Below are 14,259 nucleotides of genomic sequence, written 5' to 3' on the forward strand. Positions count from 1 at the left end.
TGATTGACAAGAGAAAAAAAATAATCCACCATGACACATTTATAGGACTTTTAAAGTTTTTCTAAAAATATATTTTTTGTGCTGCTGGTTTAACAAGAGAAAGAGGGCTCTGTGTAATCTGTGAGGAGATGCTTTAAAAGAAGGTTATGTGGATAGAATAGATTCAGATATATGTAAAGTCGGGAGTAGCTGAGAGACTTGGAAAAATGGATGGATTTAGTGAGACATGATCATAATAAAGTCAAACAATACTAGTTGAACAAGACAATGAGGGATTTAGGAGATAAATATCTGTGGACATAAACTTGTCTATGGACATTAATAATGGAAGAGAAATACTCTGACTCATAACTAGATCCAGGATATGGTCACAAAGTGAGAGAGGACAAAGGAGAATTGAATTAAACTTCCTTGGAACAGAAGCTGTGATGTAAGACCATCAAATGAATGATACATATGGACACTGAGCTGAATTTGGAATGTTGACATATTTCCCCCCAGATGTCAGTTCCCATTTTAAACATTAAGCAAAAATAGACACAAATAGGAGATTGTCACTTTCCATTATAATCTAGGATTGTGTTCTGGGGTATTGTTGGTCAAATTTTCCTTTATAAGTTTTCAGCATTTTTAGCACTCATTCTACATTTAATAATCACATTCCTCTCTTGACAAAGATATGAAAATTAGAGTTTTTGTTTATTATAATGTATTTGTAATTTATTGCTATTGTATTTATTATAATTGTGCTTATTGTAATTCTGTTTATCAACTATTTTTTTTAAATGGAGGCTTTACTTTTTCTGCAACAAAAAATAGGGATTATATAATTCATATTTTAAGAAACACTGGCAATTTTGGAGTATCAAGCATAGTATATATATGGCATTTCACACGAAGTGCTTCCATAATAAATGGAAAACTACAAAATCTCAATACCCCACATATGTAAACACACACAACACACATTTTATTCTATCATAAATGCACGTGCACTATGAATATAAAATTTAATTTTACATAAATTTTATGCATTTTAAAATATTCATGTAGTCATGCTTTTTTCCCCTAGTTTAGTAAAAATAATACCTATCATGTTTTAAGATAGAAGGTTCTTTAGGGGAAAATGTTGTTTTATTTTTATTGTGTGTTTTTTAAGTCTTAGTTGTTTTACTTTTTGACACAATGAAAATGTCAGCAGTGGGACTACAGTGAGATATCTCACTCTCTTAGAAAGGGAAACTGGGTCTTTGATAAGATTGGGCCCGTGAACTTAATGTGAGATAGGTCAAAGAAAAAAACACCTAAAACTAAAAAAGCAACCCCCCAAAAAAATTAATTTCTAGCCATGTAACATTTTTTGTTCAGTAGATTATTCCTGCACATGAAAAACTTATGAATTTTTTATTGTATTTCAGAAATTTGTGTTAGTATAAATCCCCCCACCTCCAATTTCTTAAAACACTTTAAACCTATTTTGGCAAGTCATTAACATTTTGCATGAGTGTTTCTTATAATGTAAAGTATGTCTTTAAAAGCCCACAAATTTAGGTTCGTTCTTGGAGGACAGAGAAATCTGCCATTTCAGCTTAGATCAACAAAATGATGAAGTTATATAGATGTCATCACTGTCAATTATCTCTGCATCAGCAGAATTATACAAGAAGGTTAGAGTAGCTCATTCTTCTCCCCCTCAGAGCACACGCTCTGATGTGGGTCAAGAGTATCTAAAGAACTCCTAGAAGTAATACACATATATCTACTGATCTTAGTATGCTGAAGAGAAAGTTATCTGGCACAGTGAGTAATTTGGGAAAATTGTCTTTATCTCAGTGAGTGTATTATTCTTAAACAATATGAATAAAGTGAGAATTATTTTGCTTCCTTTGTTCACTAGCACAGACTCCTCCAAAAGAGCTATTATTGTTATCAATTTACCATGTGTTTTTATACACATAAACTAATTGAATTTTTTTTTATTAAATTATTTTACAAAAAGTTTTATTTGTGTGTGTGTGTGTGTGTGTGTGTGTGTGTACATATAAAATTTGCTATTTCTTCCTTAAGTCTTGAGCACCTATCATCTGGGACTTTTTTTTTAACTGCACAACATTCCATAATATGAACAAATCCTAACTCATTTAACTATTTACCTTTCAATGGCCACTTTCTTTTTAAAATTTTATTTCAAACATCACTGTTATAAAAATTATTATTCAAGTCTCTATATTCATGAACAAACATTCAGAGCATGAATCTAGGGAAGTGCTAAAAATTAGAATTTCTGCATTAAAAAGCATGTGTATTTTGAGTTGACACATACAACAAAATAGCTGACAAAATACTATACAATTCTAACTTAGGTTACAACACAAAGAGTATAAAAATGTGCATTCTCTACACACTTATCAAGCTTTCTAACTTGGACAAGGTGATGTGCACTCTCTCCTTCTCTAGACCTCCTCTGGTGAGGAAAATAACTGGTTTTAGGGTAATCATCTCATCGCCACTGACCGCCTTATTATTTTCTTTGGAGAAAGAGTTGGGTTAGTCCCTGGCGAATCTGCTTGGTTTTAACACTATAGATGATGGGATTGAGCACAGGAGGTACCAGAAGATAGACATTGGCCAGGAATAGACGGACAGCAGGCGCAGCGTGCTTCATGAAGCGGTGCACCAGAGCCACGCTGATCATGGGCACATAGTACACAAGGACTGCACAGATATGCGATACACATGTGTTCAGGGCCTTCCGCCGTCCCTCCCCAGAGGTAATGCCCAGCACTGTGTGGAGGATCAGCACATAAGAGATCACGATGAGCAGTGAGTCGAGACCAAAAGTGGAAGTAACGATGCAGAGCCCCAGAATGCTATTGGGCCGAGTGTTCCCACAGGGCAGCTGGATTAGATCTGAGTGAAGACAATAGGAGTGGGAGAGGACATTGTGGCCACAGAAGGGCAGGCGCTTCAGGAGAAAGGGTAGTGGGAACATGAGCATCACACTCTTCAGTCCAAGTGCAACACCAGTACCAACAATACGGGGCGGAGTCAGGATAGCAGTGTACCGCAGTGGGTTGTAGATGGCCACGAAGCGGTCCACAGACATGAGCAGCAGAACTCCTGATTCCATGATGGAAAATGAATGTATGGAGAACATCTGTAAAAGGCAGGCTTCAAAGTAGATCTCACTGGCACCAAAAAGGAAGATGCCCAGCACAGTGGGCAGTGTAGAAACAGAGACGCCAAGCTCTGCAAAGGCCAGCATAGCAAGAAATAGGTACATCGGCTGGTGCAGAGAGGTGTTTTTCTGGATCACTGTCAGAATCAGACTATTGCCCACAAGGGCCACAACATATGTCGAGCAGAATGGGAAGATAAACCAAGGGTACAGGGCCTCCAAACCAGGAAGGCCAGTCAGCAGAAAATATTCTGGGGTAAATTGACTTCTGTTGAACATTTTCGTATGTCTGGAGTCTGGGGATGTTGATCTAGGCAGGTGCCAGGGATGCAACCTAGAATGAGACACACAAAGCTTATTGGAGGCTGAGAAGGACCCACAAATTCCCCTGTTTACTACTATCTACAACTTATAACCTTCCTCCCATTCATGACCTGTTCCATTTGGTCTTTAATATTAAATAGAAATGTGGAATCATGACTTGTAAAAAGGTATATTTCCAGAATAAGGGAAACTGGCAGAATAATTCATCTTTTATAATTCAAACTAATCCCTGTACTGATTTCACTGTGCCTATTTGGTAGGAACTGAATGTTTCTCATGTCTCTATGAAGAGATGGTATTTTTTAGTTTAAAGAAGACACTGATGTAAAGAAAGCTGTAATCTATCAGACATTCCATAAGTCCCCTGGTAGAGCATGTTGGGTTTTAAGTAACTGATGGGCACAAAGGTTAAGAATAAAATTCAGCCGAAACCGGTTTGGCTCAGTGGATAGAGCGTCGGCCTGCGGACTGAGGGGTCCCGGGTTCAATTCCGGTCAAGGGCATGTACCTGGGTTGCGGGCATGTCCCCAGTGGGGGGTGTGCAGGAGGCAGCTGGTCGATGTTTCTCTCTCATCGATGTTTCTAACTCTCTATCTCTCTCTCCCTTCCTCTCTGTAAAATATCAATAAAAATATATTAAAAAAAAAAAAGAATAAAATTCAAAGTTAGCATAGAATTTCTCAGGAGATAAAGATTCTAAACACCATCCCTGCCACTCCAAGTAAGATCAAAGTTTGCTCTCCATTGGAGACACAGAATTATAAAGCTCTACCTGGAAAAACCATCTTAAAATGGACTTAATTATCTATGTTCATTCCACAACCTTCTGGCTGATCACTTTGGTTTTTACATATGGTGGAGGTGTGGAAGCATAGTCTAGAAAAAATGCCACTGTTATAAAAGTTATTGAAGATAAGTATCTTGCCCACTGGAATTTTTATTAGTGGAAAGAAGTATTCTGCCCATTTGAAAATGTCTGTCTTGTCAATCCACATGTTTCAGTGTGGTTAATCCAAGCTTACTGAGGGCATGAGTACAAAGGGCAAGAGTCCTAGAGTATGGTTCTTCAGACCATATTTCTGAAACTGCAGAAATAATGACAAAAAATTTTATCTAGGATGCCCCACCTCAGTATTGATGATGCCTTCTGAAACCCTGCCTGGAAAGGCAACCCTAATCTTTTTATATAATCTAAGAAAAATATATCGAGAAGAAGAGACATCTGCACACCAAGAAGATGCATCTATGAAGGAACCTCTATACATCAGGATTGAAGGTCAATCAAATTCTCTGCATTAGAAAAAATGTGAGAGAGGGAAAAAAATCTCCCACTTATTAGGTAAAGAGAACAGATCTTACTCAACATTTGAAACAAAACACATAATCTAGGAGAAAATGTATTAGAGATGAGGAAGCTGGAGGTACTGGAAGGTGGGATTATAGCTGAATCTGAGAACATGGTTTTAAACACTTGATTACTAATTTCTATTGGGTATTTTTTGAGCTTGATTTTTATATTTGTACAATAAATATAATATAATATCATGATATTAATAATATAATTATATTATAAATATAATAATGTCTACAAATAGTCTTATAAACTCTGCAGTAATCACCAGCTATAAGAAAGTATTGTTGGTCTTTGTGGGAGATATTAGGTCTTCAGTGAAGACCCACTTCTCACTGAGGGATGAACATTAGTGATAGCAGAAGGGCTCCTTGATAAGGAACCATATGTGATGCTGATATTCTGAGCCTTATCTCCTTTCTAATTTATATTTGGGGTATTTTTTACTTTCAATCAACTCTTATATGTTTCAATTCAGCATATCAATAGTCTAAGCCATTTACTACCTGTTTTTAGTGCTTAAGATTTTAATAGATCTTTAGCAGTATCCTTAGGTTACTTAAAGTGCACTATTCATATATAAGTATGTACCTTATTTATTGATCCTGGATTTCATATTATGAATTTTGGAATTTCAGATCACTGTGCATGAATGATAGGACTGTAGACTCTGGGGTCAGATTGCCACAGTTGGAATCATGGCTCAGTTACTTTCAGTCTGGTTCTTCATTTTTCCATCTGTAAAGCAGAAATGACTCTTAACATGTAGCTCCATAGCCTTATTTTGGGGTTTAAACAAGTTAATGTGTGTATGGAGCAGGTAGCAAACAATATATTTCAATATATTATAATATTGGTGAAATAATAAAAGTGAAAACAACTGAATCATCAATACAAGTCAGGCATTTCATTTTTATCGAATTATTTTTCATTCAGACTTTTCTCTCCCCATAATTATAGATAACATTCATCTTTTTGCAATTAAGCCATTTTTAATTGCTTAAAAATTTGTAATTTGAAGATACCAAGTTTGCATTTTTTAAAAAATATTGAGCCATTACAAGTATCTGGAATGTTTCTAAGAAATCATTTGACCCTATTTCTGATTCATGAGGGACACTGAATCTCACACATAATTAAAAGTCTGCTGTTTTCCGCAAGTTCTTCTGATCAGTAAAAAAAATCATTTTCACAGGAAATTAGTCATTGTGTAAAACTCTCAGTACCGAGTATCACCTGGCATGTAAATGAAAGCTGGTGAAGTTTGAGAGAGAACATGTCTGTCCATGAGGCAAGCTGTGGGAGAGAAAAGTGGTCTAGGATCGAGCCTAAACTTTGCATTTGTCATCTTCATGATCTATTGATTAGTGTGTTAATTTTGCAAACACCATAAAAAAAGTGAAGAAAATTGATTCTAAAATACATACTATCTCTTGGCACTGCAAAATGGTTTGGTGGAGAGGAAATTAGTAGCATGTGAACATCATCCTTTGGTTTGAATTAATAAGGGGCAGTAATTATAATCCATGCCCATATCCTCTTTAAATGGCACACTTCTTAATGTCTATTAAACTCCAATAAGGTTTAGTACCTTAACTTGAGTCCTTTATAATTTCTGACACACCCAACCTTGCCTTTTTCCTCCTAGTCATTCCTGTGCTTTGTTTTTATCATTGTTTGCTTTGGCATTTTTTTCCTTTTCTTTCATAAACATGTTGGCATTTGAAATTACATTCTGAAACAAATACAATGTCCACCATTGTTTTATAACATCTGGTTCAGATATAAACTCTGTGATGTCTTTGCTCACTCATAGTTACTTTCTATAATAGCCTCTCACAGTACTTCCCTTTATTCTAGCTGTTTGTTACTTTTCTCAGCTCTCTGCAAGCTCCTCCAAAGAAGACCTGGATCCTATATTTTAAGTATAACACTAAGGCTTAATAAATAGGAAGGGAGAAAGGGGTCAGGAGTGACAGAAAGAAGGTGGGCTCTAATATATAGTGTTATTATTATAGGCTGGGCATTTGAGGAGGAATTTATCTGCACCTGTCTTCTTTAATAAAACAAGAGCTTCTTTGAGGACAGAAAAATAATGTAAATCCTTTTTATTCATTTACATAAGGAGCTGTTATTGTAGGAAACTGGGATTGTTTCTAATGGATAAGATGTGAGAGATAAGTGGGAAATGTAAGAAGTTAAATTCTGATGAGAAAAGAAAATACATTGATTTAGTACTATGTATCAGGCACTCTGAAAGGGTGCCATGTGCATGTATCATTGTACATGTCACCTTATGTATCCACAAAATACTCAGAATGATCTGATTGTTCCCATTTGACAACTTAGGAGAGTGAGAAATTGACACCCCAAATGACATGCGAAGTCCAGTGGCTACTCAAAGTTAGGAGAGAAAGGAAGCCTGAACAGAAGCTATGCTGGACCAGCCAGAGAGAGAAATGAGGGGCAAGTGAAGAGCATAGGTCATCGAGGAGTTGGGTTTAAAAGTGATGAGGTCCTAGAGGTTATATAGCTCCCATCATGGCATGGAGGGGACAAGACTTACTGGTATAGAAGGCAAAGGAGAGAAGGGTAAATAGGCCTATCAAATGAAGATAAATTAAATATCCAGTTTAAAACTAAATGAAATATCCAGTTTAAGAATAACTGGATTTGGGGACAAAATGATGGTTTCCCTGCCCCAGATTTCCTGAATGAACAGAGGGGATGAGTAAAACAGACCAAGTGTTCCTCTGCCACAGTAAGCCTTTCTAGACAGAAGTCTATGTCCTCAACGAGGAGTCTTTAATGACAAGAGAAGGAGAAAATCAAAAGTGTGCTGGAAATGAGCTGCATCTCAGAACAAAAGCCCCTGGTTCACTCACCTGAACAATTTCCCAATCTCCTGGTCCCATAGACTGAACTCTGGGCAAGCTCCACTTCTCCTCTATGAAAACCCACCTGCCAGAATTTGGTCCTGGTCTCCAGCTTGCCACCTGAAGGTGGGAGTTGACTTGTCTTGTTATTTATCATGACTCCAGAACTAGCCCCTTCCTCCCTCCAATTTTGATGATTAGTCTCCTGAGAAACACAGGCAAACCAGCCCCAGAAAAACATGCTGCCTCTGGGCCTGCAGGAATAAATGGGCCAAGAACAGATCCCAGGAGATGCTCTTTGTGAAACCATAAGTCAAATTCTGAGAAAATATAGAATAAGATGACACATGTACATTAGTATGGATATATCTATGTATCTTTTTTATGTGTCTATGCAAGTATGTAAATATATGCAGTTGTATACATAACTCATGCACACGCATACATGTGTGTGCAGGTAAATGCAGAACCAGGCTTCTTTATGTAGAATTTTGTTTGCAAGTTTGCATGAATGTATGAGCATGCATATCTTCCCACAAACACATTTACCATTGAATGTATATTCATGTAGATGGTGATATGATGGGGTAATGTTCTTGAGTTGCTAACATAAGGAAAGAATTCCTAGATCTGAGTAAAAGGTGCAATCCATATCTGTATATGTTCATGCTCATACTATTTTTATCTATACATAAATGTATTTGTATAATATTATATGTTTGAAGATCCTTCTAAAATACTCTGATGACAGTGTTATCTCCTAAACTTATTGGTCAGGGACATTTCTGTGTCCTATGGACACAGGCAGAAATTGCCTTGTGCTGTAACTGAGAAAGTGTGACCCTTTGAATCTGGACTTTTTACTCAAATCTCGATGTCCTTTTCTCAGGTTAGTGACTCAAGGGCATATTTCTGTCATATCACCTCAATATCAATATTTGACATTTGACACATTCCCAATCTCAATATTCCTTGCTGTGGTTATAATCTAGATTTATGTTTCTCCTAAGTTTTTCCTGATGTTTGGGCTCTGAGAAAGCAGGGACCTCATTCGCTGTGTCACCATAGCTCAGAGTGTGGGTCATGTTGCAACCTGCATTGACTTTTCCTGAATTACCCACAGAACTTAAAGTCAAGGCATCTGATCTCACTGCCTTTTCTTCTCTTTAATTTTACTTGTTCACCATGAATGTGTAAATGGCCTCTCAACTTGTTTTCTCTCCTTAAAAATCAGAATAATTGTACTTGCTTCAAAGGGCAAATAACTTAATGAGAGAACTTAATTAGACAAAATTTTTAAAATAGTAGCCATTCAAAATATTATCCAGGTGTACTTCTTCATCACCAACAGAATCCCACTGCCAAATAAATCATTTCCAGTTTCCTTTAATATTAACCCTTGGTTTTTAACTCTTGCCTTTGTCCCTGGAAACCAGCTTTAATTTTTTTTTTTTTGGACGTTGCACTGACTCTATCAGTCTAGTCCCAACTGCATTCTCCATAGATGGTAATCTTGCCCAGCCTCCCTTGAGGTGGAATCTCCATATCCAGACCAGCCAGGTTTTTGCAGCCAGAGTTGCCATGGCAAGTCTCTCCTTTTTAGCTTCTCAATTGCTCCTGTGTTCTGAATTATCACTAAGAAATTAAAAGTCTAGCTCTGTAGGACGCTCATGGCAATGTCCTTAATCATGTCACATTCGAAAGGCTCCTGAGTAGGATCCCTAACCTAGTCTGGTTGCCATGGAAATGTCCCTGTATTTCAGCAACCTAGATTCATTTAGGTTAGGGAAGAATCATACTTCTCATTGCCTTTATTTCTGTGTGTCATTTATGTAAAGGTGATAACTTAGCAACTACATCAGATGAGGAAGTCTTTTGGCAAAATTAAATACGTGCTCTCAGCACTCAGGTTTTCCAACACATGTTTAGAGGTAAGGTTTCCTGTTCCCCATGAGAAAGATTTCATTCTATTTTCCCTGAAATTAAACAGTGATTAAGTGGTCTCTGTTTAATAACAGCTTATATGTGTGCAACATTTATGCTTTAGCTGCAGCTTAGAGTCCTGTCCTGAGTACATCTTCCTACTTTATGTAAACAAGAATTAGAACACATGTTTTATAAATGGACATCAAAAGAGAATAATAATGTCATGGATGAAAGACTAGGTTAAGAGCTGAAGCAAACATTTCATAATAGCAAGTTCTTTGAACTTATTTTAGGTCTCTGGCTGCTTTCCAATCATCATATTTCAGGGGCTTAGCTGTTATTTCCATATTCTTAACAATGCTTATTTAAGTGACAGTTCTTAAAAATATTTGCCAATGCTATTAAGGTGTTTTGTGCTTTGTGGATATCCTGATTTTGTGGATAAAGAACCTGGGTTTTAGGATTAGCCAATTTAAAACCATGCTATCTTATTCTGACAATGGTAATAAAAATGAAAATTAAACTATTAATGTATTGCTATTGCATTAATTACATGTTGAAATAAAATTGAAGCAATTAACAATATTGGGTTATGTTATTAACCCTTGGTCTCAAGAGTCTATTTTCATAAGCTGTGACGCCCTGCATTCACCGGCCTAGCTCTCTAATCTTGGGGGCAGCATTAGATCCTCTTTTATGGTTACTGGAAGAGTTGTTCATTTTCTTCAGTCTGTCTAGTTACTTACTTGTTAGAGTGAAGTGACAACTTTCAAGCTCTTTACATGTGAAATAAAAACCAGAAACCCTCTCTTCCTTTATAAATACTGGCCTCACATGGGTTTGAAGACTTAATATTCTTATTCCATTCTTTTAATTTCATCCACCTCTACTCTAATCTTCTTGGCTAAATTTCCCTCTTCTAACTGAACTGTAAATTCTACGGTCTTTTAGCACTCTGTTCGGGAGCATCTCATCTTTTTTTTACTTACTTTCCCTACATGCTATTTCCATTTTCATGAACTTAAATACCAGCTATATGCTGATGACTCACAAAGTTACATTTCTAAGCTCAAAACTTAACCATTAGAGAACTTTGCCCTTCAAGAGCAAGCCATATTGAATCACCATTTCCAAGGGCAAGTTTTCATAGTTCAACTAATATCCATGGGAGGTGTAAAATTCTGACAGGTGGCAGTGTCACATTTACTTTTTGTTTATCAGCATGTAAACGCTCTTATATTTATGTCATTAATTTTTTGTGATCATATTATTCACCTTCTCTCATCCTATACATTTTTCTTCATTTTTAATCTAAGATTTTTAGATGGATGTTTTATGTTTGTAATTATCATTATTTTTTAAATCCTCACTTGAGGATATGTTTTTATTGATTTGAGAGGAAGAGAGAGAGAGAGAGAGAGAGAGAGGGAGAGAGAGAGACATTGATGTGAGAGAGAAACAATGATCGGATGCCTCCCGTATGCTACCCACAGCTAGGTATATGCCCTGACCAGTAATTAAATCTTCAACCTTTTGGTGTATAGGATGATGCTACAGCCAACTGACTTATCCAGCCAAGGCTGTAATTATTATTTTTAAATACACATTAAGATTAGTGAAGATAAGGAAGAATAAATGTGGATAACAGAAGTCAAATATATTTGTACAATTGGACAATTAAAGAAAAGTTTGGAAAAATATTGCAGGTTCTCAGAACAAGGGAGGGGGGTAGAAAAACAACATTGCCAAGTTATTCTTAGATCTACAATAAAGTTATCTTTGATGGATTGATATAATAAAAATATTATATTGTAAGAAATGTGGTAAACTCATTAGTTAATCCAAAGAATGTAAATTGAGAATTCAATTTTCCACATTTTTACAGTAATTTATCCATAATGAAATTATTATAGAATTAGAGTTCTAACAGATTAGTAGAGGAGAAAATACAAAAATCATGATGAACATGCAAACATTTATGTAAAAAAATAATCATTTTTCAATACAAGGAAGTAGTGACTATATATTTATAAGTATACAGTATACATAAGTAGTAGTAAGCATCAACTTTATTTGACTTTTACATTATAGTTAATCTATAATGCACAATTGATTGATCAAACTAAAAGTAAGTAAACAGAAACTTCTTTTTTTTTTTGGTTGGAGGGCTCTAAAAAGAACCTTGAAGACATTCTTTATTTTGAACAACATGGTACATCCCAATGTCTCATTGTATCTTTCCCAGTGAAACTGCCTTGAAAATAGCCCTGCGGATTTGCTGGGTCTTGATGCTATAGATAACTGGGTTCATTAAGGGTGGGAAAAGCACAGAGACAGTGCCCATGAGGATGTGCACCAAGGGTGAGGTGTGATGCCCAAATCTGTGCACAATGGACAGGCCTAGCATAGGCACATAGAAGCAGAGCACAGCCAAGATGTGGGAGACACAGGTGTTGAGGGCCTTAAACCTCTCCCTTGCGGAGGCGATGGCTAACACAGTGTAGAGGATGATAGTGTATGAGAGCAAGATGAAAAGGACATCAGAGCCCATGGCCAGCATGATGATGCACAATCCATAGAGTCTGTTGAAATGTGTGTCAGAGCAGGCCAGGCGGATCATGTCCTGATGAAGACAGTAAGCATGGGACAGTGCCCCACGGCGACAGTAGTTAAAGTTCAATAGGTGCAATGAAGGTGCAGCAGTGATGGCGGCACTCCGCATAGCCAGCACAACCCCAGCCAATGCCACACGAGGACCAGTAAGCATGGATGCATAACGCAGTGGGAATCGGATGGCCACCAGGCGGTCCAGAGCCATAACAAAGAGCACAGCTGACTCCATGAAGGAGAAGGAGTGTAGGAAGTGCTGCTGCAGGACACAGGGCACCAGGCCCACCTTCCGGGCATCAAACCACAGCACACCCAGCACTGAGGGCAGCGTGGACATGCATAGACCCAAGTCTGTCACAGCCAGGATGGCCAGAAAGTAGTACATGGGCTGGTGGAGAGAACGGTCAGTTCGAACCAGATGCAAGATGGTGGAGTTACCCAAGAGGGCCATGAGGTATCCTACAAAAATGGGCAGTGAGATCCAATGGTGAGCCCATTCCAGGCCTGGGAAGCCTGTCAGCAGGAATGTGGAGAAGCTCAAGTTGGCACTTGATACGGTGGACATCCTCATTCTCTAGAGGCCTATTCACTCTGACAAAGGTGGCAGTATGATTGAAAATTACCAGGCCAGTAAGCATGAGCCACCCTCTCTCATTAAATACTAGTCCCCTGCTGGCTGGTCTCCTCTCTCTGCACACTCTAGAACTCAGTGACCTCTCAATGAACAACTGCCCTAACAAGCAGCTTGTTCTTTCCCCAATTTCCTCCCTTTAACTCATCCCCATCTCATATTTTTCTGACCTCAATGACATTAATCCTCAACAAAGGTTTTCTCTACTCTTGTTCTTGATCAACTAGTGAAAGAGGGGTGTGTGTTTTTTTCCCTTAGAAAAAGTCTTTGTAATTCAACTTGAACAGAATGTGCAGATTCTCAAAAATTCTGTTACCCCCTGCCTTTTTTTGTATCTCTTCAAGCATTTCTTGTAAGAAAACCTATCTTCAATTTTTCTAAGCAAACTGAGATTACGTGTTCAGAGTTGCCTCATCCAATCCACTTTATCTCCTTATTGAAGCTATGCGATCCTCTACACATGTTCATGCTTCTCTTCCAACTCAATCCCTCAGGAACCTGTGATCACTGTCAAGCTTCTTCTATCTCACGCATCTTCTCAGGTCCCCTGGAAATCTCATTCTTCCTCACAAAGTCACACTAATTTATCCTACATACTCTACATCTTTGTTTAAAATGTTTATTGAATTCACTGGGGTGACATTAACTAATAAAATTATATAGGTTTCAAATGTATAATTCTATCATACCTCATCTGTATGTTGCATTGTTTAGCATTCACCACCCAAGGTCAAGTATCCTTCCATCATTACTTATTCCCCTTCACCCTGTTCTACCTCCCCCCACTCTTTTTCCCTCTGTTTATCATACTATTGTCTGTGTCTATGAGGTTTGTTTATTTGTAAGTTTGTTTTGGGGGGGATGGTTTATATATTTAAAGCTGCTACCTTCACTCTGATTCCTGATATTTCCTTCAAGTCTAACTTCAGAGTGTACTGATATGCCTGCTTCTTTGTTTCTTTTCTTTCTTTTATTTTGTCTCTATATTTTCAAAGATATTTCTCCACAGAAATCAAGTTGGAGACTTAACACAATTTAAACAACCCTAATAAACCAGGTAAACATTTAGAGCAATGTTTCCTAAACAGGTATTGAGAAAAGCACATATTAGTAAGTGTACCAGGAAACAGAAGCAACAATGACAAATTTATTTATTAAATACTAAAAACAGGAGTACCTGGAGAGATGCTTGGAAGAAATCTTTCTAACTTGGATCTCAGTGTCTAATAAAATATTTGCTTTGTTTCCTCATCAATAAAATAATGGTAATATTTTTAAATTAAAGAATGGGTGTGTTTTAACTTATACAGGGAAATGATTGGTTTTAATATGGAACTGTGGAAAGATGTGCTCTGAAGTGTTG

General features: G+C 37.2%; 2 protein-coding genes across 2 annotated transcripts; both read right to left on the reverse strand.

Moving 5' to 3' along the window:
- Nucleotides 1-2,521: 2,521 nt before the first annotated feature.
- On the reverse strand, nt 2,522-3,457 carry LOC139018115 (olfactory receptor 51I1-like). Its single transcript, XM_070426754.1, has one exon. The coding sequence runs from the start codon at nt 3,455-3,457 to the stop codon at nt 2,522-2,524; it is 936 nt and encodes a 311-aa protein (XP_070282855.1).
- Nucleotides 3,458-11,882: 8,425 nt separating this feature from the next.
- LOC139018116 (olfactory receptor 51L1-like) lies at nt 11,883-12,836 on the reverse strand. Its single transcript, XM_070426755.1, has one exon. The coding sequence runs from the start codon at nt 12,834-12,836 to the stop codon at nt 11,883-11,885; it is 954 nt and encodes a 317-aa protein (XP_070282856.1).
- Nucleotides 12,837-14,259: the final 1,423 nt, after the last annotated feature.

Source organism: Myotis yumanensis, unplaced genomic scaffold (genome assembly GCF_028538775.1).
Source record: "Myotis yumanensis isolate MYYU_CA2020_CCGP unplaced genomic scaffold, mMyoYum1.0.hap1 SCAF_10, whole genome shotgun sequence".
Taxonomy (NCBI): Eukaryota; Metazoa; Chordata; class Mammalia; order Chiroptera; family Vespertilionidae; genus Myotis; species Myotis yumanensis.

Bases quoted from the DNA above. Each gene is read 5' to 3' on its own strand.
- LOC139018115 (XM_070426754.1), bottom strand. From the start codon at position 3,457: ATGTTCAACAGAAGTCAATTTACCCCAGAATATTTTCTGCTGACTGGC.
- LOC139018116 (XM_070426755.1), bottom strand. From the start codon at position 12,836: ATGAGGATGTCCACCGTATCAAGTGCCAACTTGAGCTTCTCCACATTC.